We start from the raw sequence: 26,976 nt of genomic DNA, 5'->3' as shown, positions 1-26,976 counted from the left end.
TCAACAATTGAAGTCAGTTTTTATACTTCTATATTACATTTCTTTTTGTTCATCATCATCACCATCATCATCATCATCATCATCATCATCATCAGCCAATTCAATCATTAGAAGATGAGGCATCTTCGAGTCGTGGATTCAGGTAGGCTTTCAGCAGTCTTCTCCAAGTGGGACGGTCTTGGGCAGTTCTCTGCCAGGTGTTACCAGTGATCTTCTCGATGTCTTTGTCCCATCTGTCTGGTGGTCTTCCTCTAGGCCTCCGGTGCTCTCTTGGACTCCACTCCGGTACTAGCTTCATCCATCTGTTGTCTTTTCTTCTTGCAACGTGGGCAGCACACTGCCATTTAAAGGAACCTACTCTCTCTAAGATGTCTTTTTGGTATACCACATTTAATTCACCTTAGTGATATGTAACCCAACTATACATCGGTATGCCACGCCATCAAGTGTCAGTGCATAACAAGGTACTGATGGAGAATGTATTGTGTTGCAAAAATGAGAAACAAGCAGTATTAAAATGAAAACTGTAAAATTCTTTATTCAATATGAATAAATTATACAGTGTGAAGGTGTGAATTCACAAATGCTTAGCTCCTTTATTATGTGGAGTCACTTATCTGAATACACAATAACCAAATACTGAAAGACTTCTCATTTTATTGTGCATAGATTAAAAAATTTGAATTGTACAAAACAACATCCTTTTTGCAATTTATTTTGTAATAAATATAAATAGCACTTGGTCATTGTTCACTGAATAAAAAAGATAATGTTCCATTTCAAAGTTAAGAATACACTTTTCTTTGGTATCCAAACAGCTTATTAAAATTATCAAATTTATGGATCTTTGGTATACGATAATCCATTATCACCATCATCATCATCACTATCGTGCTCAGAGTCTGAGTGTACTGAACGCCATGTCAATCCACCACCTAATGGTTTGTGACTTGAGGGCAGGAGGACATGTCGCCACCCTCTGCCTCTTACCATTCCCAAGAAGTATCTCCAGTTCCTTCGTGGACCAAAATTGTAAGGATTTTTGTACACCTAGAAACCAAACAAAATTATACAGAATTGTATGTTGCTGCAACAGACCAACACTATATATTTCTTATAATCCAGTTCATGCTGCACATTTCCTGAAAGAGTTGTTGAAATATATAGCATGGCTAACAAGAGGTCATCTCCATAATAAAATTTTGAAACTAATAATAACTTATGAGTCTAATTATTCGAAACAAAGAAAGGTACAGAAAATGAAATGTGAGTAACATAAGAATAAGGTCATTGTCTTTTACACTATCTGCTGTGTATACTTTTCATGAGGTTGCTGAATGTCTGGAGGAAAGCAGTCCATTCTTCAAGAAGCTGGGGTTTTGAGCAAAATCGATGTTCTGACTCATCCCAAAGCTGTTCCATCAGATTCAGGTCGGGACTCTGGACAGGCCAATCCATTTCAAGAATGTTACTGTCCACAGACCACTGCCTCACAGTCCACAGACCACTGCCTCACAGATGTTGCTTTAGGACAGGGTTCGTTGTCATGCTGATATAATCAATCACCATCTCCGGACTGTTCTTCTACCATGCACTGTACACTGTAAAATGTATTCATATCTTTACATACAAAGTATTTTCTTAAGTGCAATAATGGGACTGTACCCCAACCAAGAAAAGCATACCATAATACCACCTTCTCCATATTTCACTGCTGGCACTACACATTATGGTAGGTAATGTTCTCCAAGAATCTGCCAAACCCAAGCCCTCCCATCAGAATACCACAGGATATAGCAGGATTCCTCACTACAAAGTACTTTTTTTCAGTGGTGTTGCTCTTTACACCACCTCGAGTCTCACTTAGCACTTATAGAAGTGAGTGGCTTATTAGGAGCTGCTTGACCACTGAACTTCATTCTTCTTATTCCCTATGCACTGTCATTTTACTAGCTGCACTGCTGGTAGCACTTTGAAGATTATTTGTGATTCCTTCCACTGATTTCATGTGGTATTTTAAAACAACTTCCACAACACTCATTGGTCCCTGTTATCAGTATATATGGTCTGTCTGGTCTTGGTTTAGCTGCTGCTGTTCTGCTGCACACTTCATAACCACATCATCAAAGTTGACTTTGGCAGCTTTACAAGGGTTGACACGTTCCTTATGGATTTTTTGCTCAGGTGACATCCACTCACTAGTTGCCTTTTTAAGTTACTGAGCTGCCCGGCCAATTCATTCTGCCGTTACTGCTTCTCTACTGACAACGCAATACTCCTAGCCTCCTTTTGTACTGGAAGGTCTGCATTTTGTGACATCTAGTGGTTAATCCTGCTTTACGTTTGTCTGGATATATTTTATCAGATAGTGTATGTTTCATGATTTCCAGAAAAAATGATTCTTTCAGTGCTATTGTGTTCTCAGTTGTCTGTTGAATGTCCACAGACTTTATACTAGTGACAAACCATGGGGAAAGTCTTTCAAATATGCATTAGTAGACAGTGTCGAGTCGTGGTTAAAAACTTAATGCTGTATTTCTGTACTTGTATTATCACAAACAAAACTTAGTGGTTCAATATCAATGGTACCAGGAACAAAAATTTACTTGCCACTATTTTGTTGAATACTGACATTTTTGATATCGTGGCAGTGTATAACATACAAGATGATCCTTGCAAAGAAGGAAACAACAAATAACTACTATGAATAATGCTATTTACTTTAAAAAATGTTATTACCAGTTTTGGACCAACTGGTTCATCTTCAGACAATCGTTCATGTTTATATTACATCTGTTGTCGTTTACATTACTTGTTGACAACTAATGTAAACAACAACAAATGCAACATAAACATGAACCTGTCTGTCCACAACCAGTAACAGCGCTATCTGTGTAAATAAACAGCATTATTAATAGTGGCTGCCAGACAGTTTCTTGGTACAGCACTCAAAAAATAAATACTTTATTAAGAACATTCTAGCATGTCTCATTACGTGCTGATGTGCTGAGCAGCATAATTTTGTGATACTAGATCATCATCTCAATTTCTTGATACAAACCAGTTATGCACAAACAGAGATACATTGTTTTTTTCATTCTCCTGACGTGTGTCACATTTGGCACTTAGAACATTTTCCATTTTCACTAATACACAATCAAAAACAATGGCTCATTGGATAGTCAAAATCTGGAGCTGGTTTGAGGGACCTGCCCATACTGCTCCAAACATTCTCAGTTGGGGAGAGAGCCATTGACCTGGCTGGCCAAGGAAGAATTTGGCAAGGAGGAAGACAAACAGTAAAATCTCTCACCGCGTGCAGGAGTGCATTATCTCGCTGAAAAGTAAGCACAGGATGGCTAGCCATGAAAGACAACAAAACAGGGTGTAGAATAATACTGATGTACCACTTTTTGTAAGGGGGTTGCAGATGACAACCAAGGGGTTCTGCTATGACATGAAATGACACACCAAATCACCACTCCTGGCTGTCAGGCTGTATGGCGGGTGACAATCAGGTTGGAGTCCCACTGCTGTTCAGGGCACTTCCATACACCTCTTCGCTGGTTATTGGTACTCAGTTCGAAGCGAGATTCATCACTGAAGACAATTCTACTTCAGTCAATGAGATTCCACGCTGAATGCACCCCAAACAACTGCAAACGGCCTTGTTTATGTACAGAAGTCAATGGTAGTCGGCACAAGGGGCGTCATGAACTCAGCCCCTTTCTGTGAGCTGCCTATTATTGCTCCTTGTGTTCACTGAAGCACCAGTTGCATGTCATATTGATGATTATGATGAATCCAGGGCTCCGAGTGCCTCTCCAACCATTGCTCGGGCCCCAAATTCTGACATTTGACTAGGTTGACATCTTCCTTCTCGACATAGTTCAGCCATGGCTTACCAATTCCTACCTACATCGTAGAATAGTGGCGTCACTCCTATTCAAATATCGAGGAATTTGCAGATTACTCCACCCAGCTTCTTTGAGCCCAACTACACATCCCATCACATCTACATATATTGTTCACATGTCTGTCTGCAAGGTATAGTTATTGGCCAACTGAGCACAAAGAATGCAATTCGCAATGCCTTTATGCCCTGGTATCGACACATCCGCTGTTTACAATCCTTGTCAGCACTACAGTGAAATACCTTTCCTAATCAGTGAATTGTGATGGACAACCATCTTTATTTGTCTCAGTTCTCTTAACAGATAGGCAAGTTTCAGTTCAACAGCTGGCTCAGTATTTCAATGGCAGATGGCAACATGTGAGTAACCACTGCCAAAATCATCTCTTCACTATGAGATACAGATACCACTAGCCCATAAGGGCATCTTTGTTAACCATAAATCACACAACATAATGTTTAACATGAATGCAGGAACCCAAATACTGGATGCCTGAATCTTCAAAAAGGGCAACTGACTAACAAGTTGCAATATTAAATTACAAGGAAGGTCAGCATTGGCTGTAATATTGATATTTTATTGATAGCAGAATCGACTTTTGAGCACATAGTGATCATCTTCAGTGCTGGAAGCTGTGGTGTACAAATTAAACTCAGACACTGGTATCAAGTTATCAATAACCAAAACTGAGAAGCAATCACAATATGACTATTAAGCATAACTGAAGTGTTACTGAAATGGAAGCAGTTATACATATTCACAGATCAGTTTATTTAATATGAATACATATTTATTTGATAAAATAATTGATAAAGTACATTCACACCCTGTGACCAAATCTTGTTGCTCCTGGTATTGATGATGTCTTCAGTCTGAACTGATTCAATGCAGATCTCCACGCCACTCTATCCTGTGCAAGACTCTTCATCACTGAATAAATATTGCAACTTACACCCTTCTGAAGCTGCTAACTGTATTCATCTCTTAGTCTCCCTCTATGGTTTTTTTACACCCTACACTTCCCTCCAATACTAAATGGTGATCAGAATGTGTTAGGTTGCCCCACAGATATCTTTTCTCCTCAATTCCAGTCACTACTTCCACATTAGTTACATGATCTGCCCATCTAATCTTCAACAATTCTTCTGTAACACCACATTTTGAAGGTTTCTCTTCTCATATAAACAGTTTATCGTCCATGTTTCGCATCCATATATGGATCCATACAAATGCCTTCAAGAAAGACTCTCTCATATGTAAATCTACAGTCAATGTTAACAAATTTCTCTTCTTCAAAAATGCTTTCTTTCCCACTACCAGTCTACATTTTATGTTCTCTGTACTTCACCCAGTAGTTATTTTGCTGCCCAAATATCAAAACTCATCTACTACTTTCAAAGACTCATTTACTAATCTAATGCCCTCAGCATCCTATTATACTTGTTTTGATTTTGTTGACGTTCATTTTATATACAGTTTTCAAGAAACTGTCAATTCCACTCAACTGCTCTTGCAAGCCTCTGACAGAATTACAATGATATCAACAAACCTCAAAGTTTTTGTTTATTCTCTCTGGAGTTTAATTTCTACTCCAAATTTTTCTTTGGTTTCCTTCACTGCTTGTTCACTGAACAGATTGAATAACATCAAGGATAGGTTACAATCCTGTCTCACTCCCTTCTCAATCACTGCTCCCCTTTCACACCCCTCGGCTCTCATAACTGCCGTCTGGTTTCTGTACAAGTTGTAAATAGCATTTCACTTCCTGTATTTTAGTCCTGCAACATCAGAAATTCAAAAAGAGTGTTTCAGTCAACCCTGCCAAAAGCTTTGCTAAGTCTACAAATGCTATAAATGTAGGTTTGCCTTTCCTTAACCTTTCTTCTAAGACAAGTCATAGGGTCACTAGTGCCTTCAATGTCCTTACATTTAACCGGAGTCAAAACTGATCTTCCCCAAGGTTGGCTTCTACCAGTTTTTCTATTCTTCTGGAAAGAATTTGTGTTAGTATTTTGTGACCATGACTTGTTAAACTAATAGTTCGGTAATTCTCCCACCTGTCAGCACCTGCATTCTTTGGAATTGGAATTATTATATTATTTTTGAAATCTAAGAGTACAAGGCCTGTTCAATAAATTCCAGAACTTTGTCCACAAAATTTTTCTATTCCTATCTTTTACTTATTTTGCATGGTTGCCTTCAAAATACTCTCCTATGCAATTGATACTCTGCTCCAAATCCCATTTCCACTTTTGGAAGGAATCTGTGTGTGCCTCTTGCTGAATCGTGTGAAGTGCCATCTGCGAATTTTATTTTATCTCACCTATCATTGCAAATCTTCATCCTTTCAATGGGGTGTTCAACTCCAGAAATAAAAGAAAGTCTGCAGGAGCAAGGCCTGGAAAGAACGAAGGATGACACAGCACAGTGATTTCGTTTTTTCTGCAGTAGTCACACACCAACTGGGATGAATGTGCGGGTGCATTATCGTGATGCAAGAGCCATGAATTATCTAGCCACATTTCAGGCAGTTTCCTTTTCACATTTTCTCGCAGGTGTTGCAACATGCCCTGATAGTACCATCAATTAACAGTTTGTCCCTGTGGCATGAATTCATCTTTCAAAGTCAAAGAAAACTGTCAGCATGGCTTTGACATTTGACTTGACCTGACAAGATTTTTTTGAATGTAAATAAGTTATACAGAACTGCAACCAGTCACTTTTTTGAATAATTATGTTTTATTCCATGAACCGGTTCTCAAACCTTTTCAGGTTCATCTTCAGATGGTTTCAGGAAGTTACATTCCATGATAAAAAGTTGCTTAAAAACTGCAACTTCTTGTTGGCACCATTAGAAGCAAGCACTGTATAGTGATAACCCATCAGCAACAAAACTGAGATCACAGTCTAAGATCCACAAACCAGAATGTCCAATATGTCCCATTGTGAACTCTATCAATAGCCCAAGCTGTAAAATAACCAAAAAACTTGATGATATTATCCGCAAGGCATATGTATTTGAAAATAACTGCTCCATTAAAAACAATTATGAGCTCATCAATAGTATAAAAGATATTCCCATCCTAGTCACAGCTAAATTTGCATCTCTTGACATAGTAAACCTATATACAAACATACCTGTCAAGGAAACAAATAGTTTAATAAGAAATAACTTACTCAAACATGGGACAATGGGTAGAGCTGAAATCTATGAACTCATAGAGATGCTGTAGCTTATATTGTCACACAACTACTTCCTGTTCAACAACAAGTCTTACATTCAGGAAGATGGACTGGCAATGGTAAGTAGTCTTGCAGGCTTGCTAGCAGACATATATATCAATAACCTTGAAAACAACTTTTTTAGGTCCCAAACCCAACTAAAAGATAAGCTGCTTTATTACAAACGCTATGTTGACGACACACATATTCTGTTCAATGGAACAACAGAAGAAACAGATAGCCTAGCCAAAGAACTTAATAAAATACATAAAATAAAATCCAATTCACAGTAGAACATGAAACACCAGAAGGCATTAACTATCTTGATCTAACAATCTCAAATAAAAATCAGAAATATAAATTTCAAATTTTCAGAAAGCCAACAACCACCAATTTTACCATACACAAATCCTCTTGCCATCCAGACCAACATAAAAAAAAGCATTCTTCAGAACAATGGGTAATCGCATGCTTAAAATCCCAATGGACAGAAGTGAAAGACAAAAAGAAACAGAAATTATTAAATCAATTGCATCCACCAATGGGTACAACCCTGCAATAAATATAAACTAATCCATACAGCAAAATTAAATCAACCAACTGCTGAACAACCACCCACAAACAAGAAAATCACATTTATTAGCCTGCATTTCCTAGGGAAGATTTCTCACCAAATTGCCAACCTCTTCAAGACATACAACATAAAAATAAGTTTCTTCACTAACAACATAATACAAAATAAAATCACACACAGCACCAATACCACTATACAACAGTGTCAAAAGTCAGGTGTGTACAAGCTCATTTGCAACTCATGTCCAAGCTTCTACATTGGACAAACTGGTAGACGCTCCACAACGAGATTTAAAGAACACATAGATGCACTCTGTCTTAACAACCTGAACAAGTCCAGCTTTGCCTCACATCTTGCCCAACACAATCATTCTGCAACCAACATAGAACAGAATCTCCAAATACTCCATTTTGCCAACAAAGGCACAATACTTGACCTTCATGAAGAAATTTAAATATTTATCTACACAAATACAGCACCTGACTACCTACTCAATGATCAAATTGAACTGAGAAACAAATTTTTCCTTCAGAACTTTGAAGATCTACTAGATCAAAACAAGTAATCAAACAATGAACCCTACACTGGCTCCCCCTCCCCCCCCCCCCTCCAAACGACCTCCCCCCTCCCTCTCCTTACATCCTAACTACACTGGTGTCAGCGTAATATCCTACCACAGAATAAAGCCCGTACTATATTTCTACATGTTAAAGCCCTCTACTGCTAACATAAATCAGTACTTTTATACATATTAATTCTAGCTGGAACAAACAGAAGCTGCCTTTACCAATATTCCAGATCACTCTAATGTAAGAATGAAAGTAAGTCAACAGTTTAAGAACTTTTGTCCATGATGTTTTAAATATAAAGTGTACAGCCATACAAACAGCTTTAGTCCATTACAATCACTATAACTTTTATACATATACCTTTAGCTAAAATAAACAGAATCTACTCTTGATAATACCCCACATCATGTTAACATAACAGCAGAAATAAGTCAACAGTTCATCTGAAGATTTGTTATTAATTTAAATATAAAGGACCTAGTCACACACACAGCTGCATCCATAACTCTGTATTATTGATTCCTGCGTATTCATATTAATGCCAATAATGTCTGTAATATACAAACAGAAATATGATATCAGATCATCTGAAGTTTGTTCTTATAGTAATTTATTTATTTATTTATTTTATCTTGTGCTCTCATGTTATCACCACTGTGATTAAAATACTTGCCCTTATATCGACTTTAATACATGTAAAGAACAACAAATTACATCTATGTACAAAGTAGGCCTATGCCATATCTTTCTGTCAAGATCTTTGTTACAAGCAACAGTTGTAAAGCGCATGCTGGGTGCTGGAAAAGTCTTGGTATCAGAGTGTAAATTAATATAGTTTGTGTGGAAGTGTGTGTACTGATATAACTACTGGATATCAAAATGGAGGCAGACAGATGGACACTAATCGAAAAAAGCCACCTATACTGTCGCAGTAAGTAAAAACTAGATTTACATCCATATCAACAGATAAGCTATAGTTATGGTGATACATTAAAGTGTGACCCATCTGTTTGTCATAGGGCCAGCACCCCGCATTATGCCAGCAGTAATGATGTAACTTCCTGAAACCATCTGAAGATGAACCTGAAAAGGTTCGAAAACCGGTTCATGGAATAAAACATAATTATTCAAAAAAGTGACTGGTTGCAGTTCTTTATAACTTATTTACATTCATTATACAGTCACGGTTCTAAAATATCCGTAATGGATAAGCATAATAAGCTTTTTTTGGTCTTGGAGAATGTTTCCCGACCCATTGTGAAGACATCACCAGTTATGATTCTCTTAAGAAACCTCTTATTTTCATTTGCATGATCCAAAAACCCTTCACAGATTGCAAGGTGAAAGTCTTTCTCGTCTTGACTCATGAGCCATGGGACAAACTTGGCGATAACATGATGCATTCCAATGTGCTGTGTCAGAATTTCATGACACGGTCCAACTGATATGTTACATTCTTCTGCAATCTCTCAGTCAGTCAGTCTTTGATTGGCATGTACAATTTGACGTTCCTAACATGAGCGTCACCAGCCGATGTTGAAGGGCATTCTAAATGAGGTTCACCTTGAACTTCCATCTGGCCATTTTTAAACTATGTGAACCATTCGTAACACCGAGTATGGCTTGAGCTCTCATCACTGTAGGCTTCCTGCATCATAGTGTGTCTCTGTAAAGGTTTTCTTGAGTTTCAAACAAAATTTAATGCATATGCATTGCTCCTCTAACTCTGCAATCTTGAAATTCACAAACTGTGTGCCACAATGTTCTACTCAATACAGCACTGAACAATAACTAACAGACATACATCAATGAAACTTCTGGCAGTTACACATACAACACAGGTGTGTGCAGGGATGCCAACCACATTTCGCTCCAACAAACCACTGCTGCGAACTTACAAATGTTCCAGAATGTTCTAGAACGTTTTGAATAGGCTTCGTATTTTACCTGTTTCATACATCTTGCTCATGAGATGGCTCTTCCAAGGCTATCAGTAGTTCTGATAAAACTTTCAGAATAGCACAGAACCAGATGACAATGCAATATTAACTAACATATTTGTCTGGGGTGTGCAGAGGATTCTTTGTGTACCACTGCTATTCCCCCTTTTACTGTTCCACTTACAAATGTTTTATAGTGGAACAATTGCTGTTAAGTCTCCATATACGTTGATTTTTTTTTTAATTTTTGCATTTGGAGGTGTTTCCATGACATAACTGTATGAGGAAGCAATGTATTGGTTGACTAGGATGAAGAAAAACTGAAATAAGCTTGGAATTTACCACTCATGTCTGTTGTAATGTCAACATGGTTTGAAATTTACTACAAGATTTCAAATGCACAAAACTAAAAAGCAGAAAATAATTATTTAAATAAAAAACATTTTACATAACACATTTTTAAAATGGATTGAAAAGAATAAAAATAAACTCTCCCAGCTTCATACAGATTCCTAAATCCATACAGATATTCCTGAATATTTGTGCTTGTGAATTTTTAAGAGATGTGAAAATACTTGTAGAATTTAAAATGAAAAATGTGGGGCACATGCAATACTTTATTGATATGTGAATATTCACCTCCTTACTATTACTACTGTATACAACACGTGTTTTTCCACTTTAAATTCTGCAAGTATTGTCACAGCTATTACAAATCCACAAGTATAAATTTCCAGGACTATTTTTATGGTGTTAGAAATTTGTATATGGCTAGGAGAAATTATTTTATATTTTTTAGTCCATTTTAAAAATGTGTTATATTAAAAAGTTTTTTATTAAAATAATTATTATGGTTTTCTAATAAGAGCAGATCATCAGGCATTTATTTCACAGATAGAAACAGATTTTAAGCTCTACTGACAGATATTGTGTGTTACAGTTTATTAGCTGTTTATACACAGGATCATCTATTCAGTATCTCACAACCATAAAATACAGCACTTGAGGGTTGACACAGTTGCTTCTTTCTTCTTGAGCAATTAAATATAAAATGTGAAGGTTATGTTAAGACAAAGTGAAGAAAACACCAACATCCAACATGGTTAAGAGGGTACTTAAACATGAAATATAAATGTAAATGCAAACCAAGTGAAAAATGTCTTCATTAGCCAGCAACAGTTTATTTTAATAAAATAAGTATGACACACACAGTATCTTTCACTCATGTTCATTTTAATTAATTTATGAAACAGTGGTGTCTCCTACATATGCTTTACACAAAGTTATAATCTAGTTTACATTTCTAACAATGATGAGTTACCTTATTGAGTGCAGCTAACCTCTTTGTCTCCTGTTTATTGATGTGCGCCTCAATACTTGTTTCTCCTCTTGTTATTAGTCGTGCATGCCACATCATTAGTGAGCCAAGTGCAATCAGCACACCTATATGCAATGAAATATCAAATTTAAGAAATATTATAAAATTATCCGCTTAAAATATTAGCTGCATATAAGGGATATGATGTGTGACAAGGGAAGGGAGAGAGGGGGAGGAATGCAGTGAGATGGAGATAGAAAGAGGACAATTACATTGTAGTAAAAGACAAATTTTTATTGGGGGGGGATTATTCAAAGACTGAGGGTTTCTTAGTAAGCAATGGAGAAGTGAACGTTGGAAATTAGTAAGAGAGACAGGACGGATAGAAATACAGCAGGGTGCAGACTGTAGTGCAAGCCATAAATATGACAGCTATTGATGAAATTGAGGTGGACGGAGACATACAATCAAAAAATCACTGGTAGATGGACCCTGGAATTCTTTGATGGATTCTAAGAGATAAGAAAGGACTGGGACAACTTAACTGAAGATAGCTTCGCAACTTTAGAAGTCATGTAGGGGAGCATGGATGGATACAGATTAAGACCATAATGGCAGGGAAAGTCTTGCAGAGACCTTCATTTAGCAGTGGATGTCAAACTGCTGATGATATGAGGGTGGTTTGAAAAGTTCTCTGAACGGAAGAGAAAAAAGTACTTACATCACTGAAACATTTTTTATTTTTCAAAGTAACCTCCTTGTCGATTAATGCACTTGGTCCAACAATGTTCCAGTGCCTTGATCCCTTCTCAAAAATGAGTTTCCCCCAGGCCTGCAAAGCAGTTGTCAAATCCGGCTATCAATTCTTTGTTTGAAATGAATCCTTGTCCACCAACAAAAATTTTCTGTTTTGGGAAGAGATGGAAGTCTGACAGAGCCATATCAGGTGAATAAGGTGGGTGTGGCAACAGTTCATATTTTAGTTCGTGTCATTTTGCCTTGGCGATGGCACGTGTATGGGCGAGCATTTTCTTGGTGGAAGATGACTTTCTTCCTTGCTAAAACTGGCCTTTTTTAGCGTATCTTTTGTTGCAATTTGTCCATGAGTTTAGCATAGTATTCCCCAGTAATTGTTTGTCCAGTGGAGAGATAATCTACAAACAGAAACCCTTCACATCCCAGAACACTGACGCTAGGACCTCTCCCGCTGAAGGAACTGTCTTTGCTTTCTTTGGTGGTGGAGAATCAGCATGTTTCCACTGCTTTGACTGTTGTTTTGTCTCTGGGGTCCAGTAGTGCATCCAAGTTTCATTTCTGGTCACAAACCAGTGCAAAAAAATCTTGTTCGTTTCTCCTAAAACTGGCCAAACATTGTTCCGATATGTCCATTCCCTGCGTTTTTGATCCAGCATCAAGAGTCGAGGCACCCATCTTGCAGATAATTTTTTCATTTCTAATTCTTCAGTTAAAATGTGATATACCCTTTCAGATGACATCTGGCAAGTGGGAGCAATTTCATACACTTTCAATCAGCAATCCTCCATGACCATTTTGTGCACATTTGCAATTTTTTCTGGATTAGTGACACATCTTGGCTGACCACTGCGCAGATCATCATGTAAGCTCTCCTGGCCAAATTTAAATTCATTTGTCCACTTGGCAACAGTAGAAAATGAAAGAGCAGAGTCCCCCAGCGTATTCTGGAAATCGGCATGAATGTCCTCTGCTTTCTTACCTTTCTTTAGGAAGTACTTAATCACTGCTCAAATATCGATTTTTTTCCATCTTTGCAAATCACTACGCGGGAACAACAGGGCCACATCACCGTCACAGAGTACTGATGTGGCTCGTGTTTACAGGCAACAGTCCAATGAATATCACATGAACAACTCGTTGCGCTAGCACTGACCTCTCATGGTGATTCCGAGAACTTTTCAAACTACCCTTGTAGTAACAATGCATGTGGGGTTCATACTTTTACTAAGACAAACAGTATTCCTGTAATACCTTAAAAACTAACTCAACATATACCTCAATAAAACAAAAGAAAATCCAGGATGGACTAGACTGAACCTTAGTGCCTAGAGACATAAGTGGCCAGGTACACACGAGTAAATTTCCAACTTCTGATAAAGGACGTAGTCTGAAAGCTGAATATTTTAAAAATTCTTTTCACTGTGCCTGTCAGTAACTCAATGCTTGCTCTATGTGGTAAGTGGCAATGTATCCCTTCCATATTATTGTTATTTCATATACTGTAATAACTTCATTAAAATATCAGAATGAAACACAAATATTACCAATCTTGAATCAGAAAAGTGAGTTCTATTAGTAGCAGCTATAGCAGGTACTGTTGAATTTCTGTGTGTTGCCTTCTCTCTCTCTCTCTCTCTCTCTCTCTCTCTCTCTCTCTCTCTTCCCCCCCCCCCCCTACCTACCTACCTACCTACCTACCTACCTACCTACCACCACCACCACCACCACCACTACTACTAAAGACACAAAATTATAGATTTGGCTCTGAGCACTATGCGACTTAACTTCTGAGGTCATCAGTCGCCTAGAACTTAGAACTAATTAAACCTAACTAACCTAAGGACATCACACACATCCATGCCCGAGGCAGGATTCGAACCTGCGACTGTAGCGGTCGCTCAGTTCCAGACTGTAGCGCCTAGAACCGCACGGCCACTCCGGCCGGCCACAAAATTATAGAAAACAGGAAAGGTCACACGCGGGTGCGGGCTCCAGAGAGAGAGAGAGAGAGAGAGAGAGAGAGAGAGAGAGAGAGAGGCAACACACAGAAATTCAACAGTGCCTGCTATACCTGCTACCAATAGAACTCACTTTTCTGATTCAAGATTGGTAATATTTATATTTCACTCTGATATATTAATGAAGTTATTACAGGGCGCGGGCGCGGGTGCGGGCAGAGCAAAAATTTATAGACATTTCATAGGTTCTGCAGGTGAGTAGTATTTTACTGTTGAAGAATGGTTCTCTTTAAATTAAGACTTGTTGGCTGGCAACTTTGTACAAATTGGATTGGAATAAAAACCACAACCTGTTACCAAAAGTTTAACTTAACACTACAGACATCTCCTCTTTTTCACCTGGATATTCTTCACCAAGCAGATACTATTTTAACACAACTTATTTGTCGTTTCATGGATAAACATTACTGAAATCTTAGAAATAGTTGCCAAAGTTGCTAGTTCACTGTACAATGAGGAGGTGATGTACCATATGTTTGGTGCACGCTACATCAATGAAGGAAATTTGCGAATTCCAAATCCGTGCTACAGATTACAAGATGTGGGGTCACCAAAAATCAATCTATATTCAGAACCAGACAAAACTTATTTATGCAGTGTAAAGCAGATGCTCTTACTTCAGTTCATTTGACACATCTTAAGTAGTTCTAAAATGATTTGATGTTCTTAGCGGATATTTATTACACATAGCTAATTTAGATAGAATGATCAGCAGCACAACAACATAGTGCAGAGTCAATCAGTAAATTATTTTTAAAGGCATTTTTGATTCTTAAGGCTCTTCTTACATTATTCCCTCCTTTTTTAATTGCTGATGAAGGTATATTTATAATTACAAACAGTTCCTTTTGATCTGAGAGGCAATGATCAATATATAGAACTATTCACTACTGAAAAAAAGTTTTTGATGGTGCTGAGTCACAGTCATGCAGTTTTTTTTTTTTTTAATAAACCATCATCTGCCTTTATATTACTGTATTTTTCTTCTTACTATCTAAATTTTTTCTTTTATGCCATTATCAAGAAATTTTAGCACTGTACTTGATAACGGCATAAAAGCTGAAATCTAAACAGTACAGAAGAAAAATACAGTAATATACAGTCAAATGGTGGTTTATTCTTATAAAAAAATTAAATTATTGTTTCAATCCCAGGAGACACATTGCCAATTCATCTCTGAAAATATCTAGCCCAAATGACGATGAAATGTCAGTGACTAGTATTATTTATATATAGTTTAATGAAGTCTTTGAAATCATCCTTAACAATAGCAGATTTTCTTTATGTAGGTCAATTCAGTTCCTAAATTACTGGATCAACTTGTCTTATTGCTGTCTAATGATTTTTGCCATAAATGAATCTACAGACAAATTCCAAATTTGTTCACATTTCTTCAAGACTAATATTAGACTTACTATACAATGTATGAAATACACTGAAGAACCAAAGACACTGGTACTCCTGCCTAACATCGTTCAGAGCAGTCGCAAGCATGCAGAAATGCCTCAACACAATTTGGAATGGACTCTACTAATGTCTGAAGTAGTGCTGGAGGGAACTGACACCATGAATCCTGCAGGGCTGTCCATAAATACATAAGAGTACGAGGGGGTGCAGATCTCTTCTGAACAGCAAGTTACAAGGCAACCCAGATATGCTCAATAATGTTCATGTGTGGAGAGTATGGTGTCCAGCAGAAATTATTAAACTCAGAAGAGTGTTCCTGGAGGAACTCTATAGCAATTCTGGACGTGTGGGGTGTTGCATTGTCCTGCGGAAAATGCCCAAGTCCATCAGAAAGCACAAAGGACATGAATGGATGCAAGTGATCAGACAGGATGCTTACTTATGTCCCACCTGTCGGAGTCATATCTAGATGTATCAGGTGTCCCATATCACTCCAACTGCACACGCCCCACACCATTACAGGGCCTCCACCAGCTTGAACAGTCCTCTGCTGATATGCAGTGTCCATGGATTCATGAGGTTGTCTCCATACCTGTACATGTCCATCCATTCAATAGAATTTGAAACAAGACTTGTCCGACCAGGCAACATGTTTCCAGTCATCAACAGTCCAATGTCAGTGTTGATGGGCACAGGCAAGGCATAAAGCTTAGTGTCACGCAGTCATCAAGGGTACACGAGTGGGCCTTTGGCTCTAAAAGCCCATATTGATGATGTTTCATTGAATGGTTCACATGCTGACACTTGTTGATAGCCCAGTAATAAAATCTGCAGCAATTTGCGGAACGGTTGCACTTCTGTCACATTGAACAATTCTCTTCAGTCATCGTTGGCCCTGTTGTTGCAGGATTTTTTTTCCAGCTGCAGCAATGTCTGAGATTTGATGTTTTACCGGATTCCTGATATTCACGGTATACTCGTGAAATGGTCGTAAGGGAAAATGCCCACTTCGCAGCTACCTCAGAAATTCTGTGTCCCATGTGCACTGACTGTAAAACCACATTCAAACTCATTTAAATCTTGATAACCTGCCATTATAGCAGCAGTAACTGATCGAGCAACTGTGCCGCACACTTGTTGTCTTATATAGGCATTGCCAACTGCAGCATCATATTCTACCTGTTTACATATCTCTGTATTTGAATACGCATGCCTATACCAGCTTCTTCGGTGCTTCAGTGTACAATTCTTTGCAGCTGCATTATTTATCTGCATCCAATTGTGTATCTTTTCTCCCCTCACACCCCTTTTAAGACGTACCTGTAATACCACCTGGACATAAAAGAAATGGTAATGCTCATATTGATAAGGAGCTATTTAACATGACGTATTAGTAAGTGACTGTTTTCAGACCTGTAACTGTATCCTTACATTGCAAAAAGGATAATCAGAATCTGTGAACTCAACAGCACAGGCTGGATAGTTTTCCACTGAAATGTTACTGGGTTCCATTGGAAAATATTGTGTTTGTGGCTTAACATGAAGGAAATGAGACTGATCTTGTGAACTTGTTCAACTAGTGTGGTCAGCTTGTAAGTACATCACATCTGAGTTTATACACACTCAGTCTGCTTGTCATTTCCACAGACACATAGGTTCTATAGTTTTCTCTTCCAGCAGAGTACAAGAGTATGTTACAGAGTTCATTAGTTTTTATAAAATTTATTACAGCACAAGGACATTATGAAAAATAGCTCCTTAGCAATGCAACCAGTTCAAATTATTTTGTATATAGTATGAATCAGAATTAACTAATCTGTTGTCGGTAACATCTTTTTGGGTTAACAGCCATGCCAGTAATGTTTTGACAGGGTTAGTGCTCAAGGAAGTGACATTACTCAACTGATGATAGAAGAAAATTTCAACAGACAAAATAATAGAGAAAGCCAGAAATCTACTTTATCTATGGTTTATTTTTAAACTACACAATTTTCTTCAAATTATGACTAAAAATGCAATTGCATTCATTTTTGATATGGAAATAATTGTAAACCTTATTATAAAATACTTCTTTATATTCTAACCTTCACCCCGCATGCTAAATCCTCTTAGAAAGAAATTACCCATGTAACCAGACAATACCTTTAGTACAACTAGGAAGCAATACAAAGAAGGCACTACAAGAGATTGGGTTTTCAGTATCTTCTATATGAAGTGTAACTCAAAACTTGTCATCAAAATAATAATCCAATACATTCAAATGCGAATTGTGAGCCACCAACATTTTTACAACTTGCAGCTACTTTTCTTTAGTGGCACTGCTAGAAGTTAGTGACTCACAGCTATACTCTTCTGCCTAATAGTTCTTGTGCTGAGCCATACATGCAACATGATGTTCATTGACTAGGGCCATTTTAATGTATCTATTTTATGCCATAAGATTTGTTTGAAGTGTACATGACCTGACATTGGTTCACAATTCTTGAAAGACAATTAATATAAAGCACTGTATACTCTAACTTCTTCAGTATTTTTAAACCATGGTGCTATTGTTGCTATCAATGAAACTTTACTCCCACAGAAATAACAAGGAGTCCTTGTCTGATTTGTATTTGTATCCACTACACACCAAATTCAAGGCATCCTCTGAGTGTTCACTAATCAGTGAGTTAAGAGCATTCAAATAATTGTTCACAGGCTTTCTATATGATTGTGTCAACCAAAATTTTATTGTATTATTTGCCCTGACATTTGTTTCTTATCCAAAAATTTCACAAGTAGCAGGAGAAAGCATATTTTTATAAATAAATAAATCACAGTTCCAAAAGCTTGAGGATCACTAGTCATTTGAATTGTGATTGCACAGCCCTCCATCATAAGCTGTACATTCACACAAATGTCTTGATGCCTTATTCGGGGAATCCCACACTTACTGACTCGGTACTTGAAAAATCGCCATTCACAAGGATCATATAAATATGGTAAGTTGTCCTTCAATTCCCTGGTATGACAATCTCTGATAAAGTCATAAGCTTTCAGAAGGCAAGAAAATACCAATGAGGGGCTGTCTGTGTAGAACTACATGTTGTGGTGTTTAAAACAGTTAAGCAATCAAGGAGAAAGGAGGAACAACATTAGAAGCAACTACAAAGCTTCCTGGATTCTAAGGTAAAAGTCACATGACATCTGGCCATGGGCTCTAAAGTCTTTCCAATGCAACCAATGAGAAAGCTATAAAGACAGCTCGAGGCCAATGCGAGGTTCTCCTCTGGTTCAATGAGAGACCAAAACTAACTCCCTCAACAATCAGAAAAATCTTATCCAATGGCTTTAACTAGTACCAAGCACACCTTCTACTCTAAATGCCACAAGAGGTACACGTGAATCAATTATTGAGGCAGTCTTTCAAGCTTCATACAGTGCAAGTCTAGCTTCCATGTAGATACAAGGCAAGGTGCTAGTGGTGATTGAAAAGAAATACTCTCACAGTTCTTTGGACACTTCTGTTTGAGTACAATAACTATTGGTAACCTATCACGTTTGCCAAAATTTCTTGTGATAGCTAACCATACCAGTATGAAGCTGGTGGAAGGACTTATTAAATCCAGAAACACTTTGTGTTTTATACATCATTCTCTGTAAATGGTTAGCACTTGTAATGCCAAAGTGTCGCATATTCGGTCTTCATTGCAGAGTGACACCAGTAACTCCACAACGAATCTAAGTTCAACAATACAAAGCTGCAGCACACTGCATTCAAATTGCAAAAAACTGTGAATGGTACAAAGCGTTTAGCATAGTTTCAGCAAGAGACAGACTATCCAAAACTTGACAATGAACAGTGGGATCCTTTTGCACTGTATAGAGTTTATCCAATTTTTGGCTGTCACAATAGGACATATAAAAATAAAAATGCAACAGTACAACATACCTTTAGGACAATGGTATAAGCAGCATATCATTGATGACTGCTTCAGCAGTCACTCAACAGTGTGAATCAATATGAGGAAGGTTACTTTTACAATTAATTTTCAGGGGCATTTAGTGTAATCACAGCACTGGCTACCCAATATCTGTGATTTCCAATATTTTCACATGGTCTTTTTACCGCAATTTTTTTTTCCCCCAAATAACAGAGCTGCCAAGTAACTATAACACAGATGTGGAAAAAAGCACATCTGCTTCAAGAACACGAAGGGGAAGAAGCATAGTACAGAAGCTTGCTAAATAGGACCAACAGTGCAATGCAGGGTTTGTTTTCTCGGCCAGTACTTGTACCCTTGGTGACTTTACTTACTTCGGCATTATGTCGTGGTCCAAACATATTCTTTGCCTAACATTTCGTATCCTAATGCCGTAGAAATCCTCAGAGGCTATAAAAACTTCTAGGTTGATTTTCAAACTCAAACAATCTCAGAAAATCAAACTGCTTATACGAAACCACAGATAGCAAAGTCACATTGACATGTTATGGAGCTTATGCTACAGAACAGTTGGTGCTGTTTAGTTTATTTAGCACTAACTCTCATAACTTGTCAATTTTTAGTCCCCCTCCCTTTCTGTTAAAGTCATTTTAGTTTTGTAATTTCTGTGATCTCTCTGTACAACCTAGCAGATTAAGCATTGGACATTAATAAAACCGTACATCAGAGAATGAATTTGGGGTGTACCCTGGTGTCAGGGCAAGATCTGCTACTGTTAATTTATCTGAGTTGCCCAAAAAATAAATACTCGTGTTCTTTAAGCCAGGTGTTTGTGCTCCTGTTATCAAATCCTAGGTACACTTGACCACATGAGTAAGGGATTTTGTATCTCCTGTTGTGGCGAACAGTAGTCCAAAGCCCTTTACAGCCTTTAAATATCCACACTCTTTTCTTGTCAGTTTAATCACTGTGCCAATACTGTGCCTTCTTCGCACCCTGTTGATTGGATTTGTGATGATTTTTTATAAAAGGAAGAGCAACTTTCCCTATAGCTGCTTTTTTATATTATTATACATGAAACGAATAAACTTGGTACAACACATCAAATGTTTGGATTTTCAAACACCTCACAAGGTCAGAAAAATACGTTCTTAAGTCTAAACTTGGAGCATTGATAAGTCAAATTATACTGTGAATTCAATCGACTCAATCCAAGTTCTTACAAATTCTGTTGATTTCTTCATCTACCCCCCTCCCTGAGGTTCTGCCACCTCATTGTGCTTTATGTCACTGCGTGTTAGAACATCGGGCTGTAATTCAGATGTGGTGTACCTCAGATGCATTGAGTTATACCTCTTCCCATTCCTTTTTTTCTACGGTAGCCTATCACAATATCGTAGCATTCATCAGTAGTACTCAACTGTGCATCCACTTTACAAAATTTCAATGCTCAAGCTATTCATCCAAGTTCCAAATGAATATAAAATAGTGTAACTTTTCCAAACTTCTGTCTCCCATTTTTATTTTGAAACCTGGCAGAAGTTGAAACATGTCAGAAAAATGTTAGGCTGATAACTTTTACAGTTCCCTTTTATGCACCAACATGTATAAATCTGTATGATGCTATTGTGGGTTACGATGATAATTGCAAAGACCTAGCTGCTAAGACCCATCTCATTTTTACTCCTAACTATTTAGTTGCACATTCTTTACTTAATATGGTGCACACCTCCATAGAAGACATGGATGAGCCATGTAACAGGCACTGCGGGAAGCCATTTGTGGGTGCCGAATTCTTCCCTAGGGACAGAATTAACTCTAATGGGAAGCTACCAAGGCAGAGGGCAGCAGCCTGAGCACGTATCAGCAGGTACAATCTGTGGCCACACTGCTTCATGCACCGTGACATTATACTGTTGTGTGAAACTCCAAGTTCTTACAATTGCAGTCTTGTTCTCTAGGAGCCAATTTTTTAAAAGAACTGTGTTTGGAAGTAATGCAGTGTGTCAGGTCAATGCAAAATAAATTATTTTACAAGCCATTATCTCTGTTCAAAGAACAACTTGATAGTGCATTTTTCACTTTAAAGCCTTCAGAAAAAGCCAGAGAGAGTCATGCTGGGAAAAGTGTCGCTAAAATGCACTTTTCAGCTGGGAAACCTGTGTAGCAGTTATTGTCAAAGCTTTTCTATTTTTTGAGGGCAGAAATAGCATCATCTGGACGGAAGATCACATGAAAAAGTTTATCTCCCCTGATGCAGGAAAGCCCCTCATCTGATTTTTCCTGGAGAAAGGAATTTTTTTATGCTTAGATGATTTTTTAATGTTATAGAAGCAATATTTTTACAAATATATGTAACTGTTTTCAAAATATACTTTGTACTCATGCCTTCTTTTATGGCCTAAAATAATTTTGAACTATTCACCTTTGTAATAAATTAACTGATAATTCAATAAGTACCATGCAAAATAACAATACTAACAGTCAGTTGTTCAGTGGAATATAACTAAACACACACTTCTGTGTATTCTGATACTCACGAGCTGCTTCACAATGCTACATTTGTTTGTTGATATTTTGATTAATGATGCACGTGAGGCGGTAGCACTTTTTAATGTTACAAAGCGCGTAAAAGAGGTTTCCATTGAGCAAAACTACTACTGTTGCAGATAAAACCACAGTAAAGTTAATGTACACAGCTGTGACCAGTAGTTCTGAAAGGGAACCTTTTGCGGGAAGATAATGGATATGTGCTTTCATTTCTTTTCTTTTAAACTACATTAGATAATGTGACTATGTTATATCTTACAGTAGAGGGATCATCATGACTGAGCACATTCAGATATTTGCATGTGTAATCAACACAGCGTTTTCTGGCACAATCAGAGAAATTATTACAGACCCAACAGTGACTATGAATTTGAGAGGAGGACTGAGATGACTGTCACTCTTACCTTATCCATTCCTTGCAGGTCTGTCAAACAGATTTAAGATGCCATTAAATTATCCTGATGGTCACTGTTTATATATCCTTTTCTTGTTTTCATATTTGTAAAGCACAATAATGTGAGCTTCCTGTTGGTTTGCAAGATCAATAGAAGTGAATAAATTTGGGGTTAATCTGAACCCATATTACCAATTCAGTTGATAGATAACTTTATCCTGTTTTAATCCTGAGTGATTTTGTAAGAACCAGGACTCAGAACTCATTTACCAGTGCCTTTCACTTCTTGTTATGTGATTCATTGTGTGAAAAATTTGATTAGGTATCTGAATTTATAGGGATCAATCTGTGTCCTGATCAGACCAGCCAGAACAGATTGCAAAAACAAATGAAAGGTTCATTAGCCCATCAGCATCTTGCAAAAGATACTGCAGTGAGCTTTGATATCACTTATCACTAACTTTGACTGCATAATTCTTTGGCCTGAGACTAATCTACAGAGTAGTATGCCCGCATAAGCACATAAGATACCTTCTTCTCACACAAGCCAAGTGATACACATTCTCTGCACAGTGGCTCATACCTGGTGGGGTGCACACCCCACCACAATGGTCATCCTGCACTAATCAGCTGATGCACCTCAATAAAGATTATAGCATAATCACAGTGACGTTATGGTAGCACTCACCAAATTAAACGAATACAGTACCACTGCATTAGAATGATGCCTCCAACAATGAGCAATGCTCTGCTCTTGAAAGTACTGAGCTCTATCTCCATATTTGGCACCAGTCACAAACAGACAAATTTAATTTGCAGAGGTTTCAAACTCTGGAGTTTCCCATTGTTAACTAGCTCACATACATGAGCTCCTTTGAGCCAATTATTGTTTCTATACTGAAACAAAAAGCACAGAGCTGAACAGGAACATTTCTGTATTGCCCAGTTTACCAACTGAGCAAACACTTTGAAATTCCTCACACACAAATTTCTCACACAGTCACTTCATGCAGCACCCATTCGTGTCCCAAACATGAATTTTTGAAAGGTAGGGCAGAGGAAGTAGTGGAGCAAAGTTGTGATGGTGGAGCATGTGTCTTGCATGGATAGCTCAGTAATTCAGAGCATAGCTGGCAAAAGACAAGGTTTGTGATCCAGTCCAGCACACACTTTTTAACTGCCAGGAAGTTTCATGAAACACCAAATTTTGACACCACATGCCATATAAATTTATTGGCCAGGTATGCTTAAAATATTCACAGACAAGCAAAAAAATTGCTGGTCTACAATATGCGCGTAGCACCTTCTGCTGGCCCAATCCAGCAGCAGAATTGTAATACTTCCTCCGTTTTCAGTGTTTATAGCAAAGAGAGTTACTATAATGCAAGTTCCCCAGTTTGTCAGGCTGTGTGAACTCAACAAGTACAAAATGCATTTGGCTATCAAGACAGCAACATCTAAAGCCTTCAGTGACTACAGTAGGAGAATGTTGCTGAAAGCACTCTCACAAAGGCCAGAGAAAGTCTGGCCATGTTAGTGTTACCAAAATTAGTGTCCAGTCTTCCAGGGATGAGTCAAGAACTGAAATTGATGTTATCAAAGCAAAATCAGAAATTCTTAATTCCACTTTTGAAAGATGTTCTAAAATGAAAAACCCAGGAGTACAACTACAATTTAAATTCCCTATCACAGAAAATATGAGGGAAATAGATAGTGGCATCAGTGGTGTGAGGAAACAACTGAAATTGTTAAAATAGAACAAAGCACCATATCCCACTTGAATCCCTATCAGACTCTATACCCAATTTGTAGCTGTTGACTATTATCTACAACACATACACCTAACATGAACTGTGCCCCACAGTTGCAGAAAGTAGTCACACCTGTATACAAGAAGAGTAGCAGAAGTGACCGACAAAAGTATCATCCAATATTCTCAACATCCATTTGTTGTAGAATGTTAGAACATATACTGGAGTCAAACACAATGAGGTATCACTGTCATCTCAGTGGGCACCACAGCCTTTATCAATTCGAAGGAGGACATTGTTCCACAAGGCTATATATTAAATTTCTTTATTGTGCGTGAGTAGTTTCAGACACAGCCCATTCTTAAGTGCATCTATAGGAACAGATGTGGGTGTATCATCCTTGTCACATCAAAATGTTGCACACCATGCATATTTGTGCATAACACTGTTGTCAACTGTTATCACCTTGAAACAGATAGGTAAAAGTCACACTTACACACACTTGCTCATGCAACTGACAAATCAGTACTTTGCGTACTACGTGTTCATGTCAGCTGCATATGCAAGTGTCATTTATAGCTACACATTTCAAGATGATTAACACTGACAACTGTGCTATGCACAAATACACACATCATGTAATTTTTTGATAAGACAAGGATGATACACCCACACCTGTTGCTACAGATGCAACTGACAATGAGAGTGTGGAATAAAGCAATTTAATATATGCCTGATGGAACTATGTACTCGTCCATAGTGAGGTGTGTCTAACAGAATGGCCTCCTCTACACTGACCAGCGTGGCTGCCGAGAACAGCAGTCTTGAGAAACCCAGCTTGCTCTTTTGTCACATGACATACCAAAAGTTACGGATCAAAGCAGTGTAGTACACACAGTATTTCTCAGTTTCCAAAACAGCATTTGACTCAGTACCATACCTGCACTTATTATCAGAAGTATGATCATATGGGATATCAAGCGAAATTTGTGACTGGATTGTGGATTTCTGGTAGGCAGTATGCAGCATATTATCTTGGATGGGGAGTCACTGATAGATGCAAAAGCAACTTCAGGTATGTTCCAAGGAAGTGTGTAGAGACCCTTGCTGTTCACGTTGTACATTAATGACTTTGTGGATAATATTAATAGTAACCCGAGAGTTCTTACAGATGATGCAGTTATCTATAATAAAGTACTCTCTACGAGAAACTGCATCAATATTTAATCATATCTTGATAAGATTTCAAAATCATTCAAAGGTTGGCAACTTGCTTTAGACGTTTAGAAATGTAAAACCGTGCACTTCACAAAATGAAAAAACATACTATCCTATGACTATGGTGTCAGTGACTTACATATGGAATCAGGCAATTCCTACAAATACCTGCGTGTAACAATCTGTAGGGATATGAAATGAAATGATCACACCATCTCAGCTGTAGGTAAAGCGGGTGGCAGGCTACAGTTAATTGGAGAATACTAGGAAGATGCAATCAGTCTACAAAGGAGACTGCATACAAAACACTTGTGCAACCCATCCTAGAATATTGCCTCTGTTGTTCAGGACTCATATCAAATACAACTAACAGGGGATATTTAAAGCACACATAGAAGGGCACAGCACAGATGAGCACAGGTTTGTTTTACCTGTGGGACTGAGTCACAGTGATGTTGAAGAAACTTAACTGGCAGACACTTGAAGATAGACACAAACTATCCAGTGAAAACCTGCCTAGAAAGTTTTTACAACCAACTTTAAGTGATGAATCTAGCAGTATACTACAATATCTGGATATCACTCCCATAGTGATTGTGAAGATAAGATTAAACTTACTACAGAACACACTGAGGCATGTAAGCAATGATTTTTCCCATACTCCATACATGGATAAAATGGTGTAACAGCCCTAACAACTGGGACAATGAGACATACCCTCTACTTTGCACTTCACAGCCATTTGCAGAATATGAATGTAGATGTAGAACAAGACACAGATTATATCTGATGCATTAGTTCCCATTATTCCCACAATATAGACACTAACAAAACAAATATGCAGAGCAATAATACTGAAGCAATATATGAAGCAAAGTTCACATATATTTACTGTTCCTACTACACTTTGGCTTTTGTACAGAATGAAGTGCAGTCATGAGCACAAATAAATTTGTCTTTAGGTAAATATAAATTTTAATATCTGAAATGAGTCAATTTTTATACTAACCCACATTTACAAATGCCATATACAACATACAGTTCTTCCTCCATGATCTTTGATGTTTTGGATGTATTTCTTCTTTCCCTTCATCAAGTGAGGAGCTTAATTCAACCACCATTTCTGTCTAAGAACAAAGAGAAGAAAAAAACATTAATTTCAGCTCGTATTCATTTCACCTGTACAGACCAGCAGAGACTCTGCACAACAGCTACTTCTCACTTATCAGATTACAGCAGAAACATTAGTACACAAAAGTAGTTCGCAAGGCAACACTACTAACCCATAAAACAGAACTGAATGGTTTCCTGTTTCTCTCATTAAAGTCATTCATTAGCTACATAGCTTCAAGTTCTGCACCTTTTCTTTATTTTTTCCTTAAGCCTACCTGATATTGTCATATAATCGCTAGATCTATTTCT

The 26,976-nt window shown here is 37.7% G+C and overlaps 1 protein-coding gene across 1 annotated transcript in view; it reads right to left on the bottom strand.

The window, feature by feature from the left end:
* Window positions 1–593: 593 nt before the first annotated feature.
* Window positions 594–26,976, bottom strand: part of LOC126481278 (palmitoyltransferase ZDHHC16B) — an 87,772-nt gene continuing 61,389 nt past the window's right edge. Inside the window, exons 7-9 of the mRNA XM_050104910.1 lie at window positions 26,564–26,681; window positions 11,541–11,662; window positions 594–1,050 (exon numbers count right to left, since the gene is read on the bottom strand). Of these exons, the coding sequence (XP_049960867.1) occupies window positions 838–1,050; window positions 11,541–11,662; window positions 26,564–26,681 (453 nt within the window). The 3' untranslated portion in view covers window positions 594–837. The remainder of the gene's footprint in view (window positions 1,051–11,540; window positions 11,663–26,563; window positions 26,682–26,976) is intronic.

This window comes from Schistocerca serialis, chromosome 5, assembly GCF_023864345.2.
Source record: "Schistocerca serialis cubense isolate TAMUIC-IGC-003099 chromosome 5, iqSchSeri2.2, whole genome shotgun sequence".
In the NCBI taxonomy this organism is placed as follows: Eukaryota; Metazoa; Arthropoda; class Insecta; order Orthoptera; family Acrididae; genus Schistocerca; species Schistocerca serialis.
The sequence above is the reverse complement of the archived record's forward strand: the minus strand, read 5'-3'. Positions and strand labels throughout refer to the sequence as shown.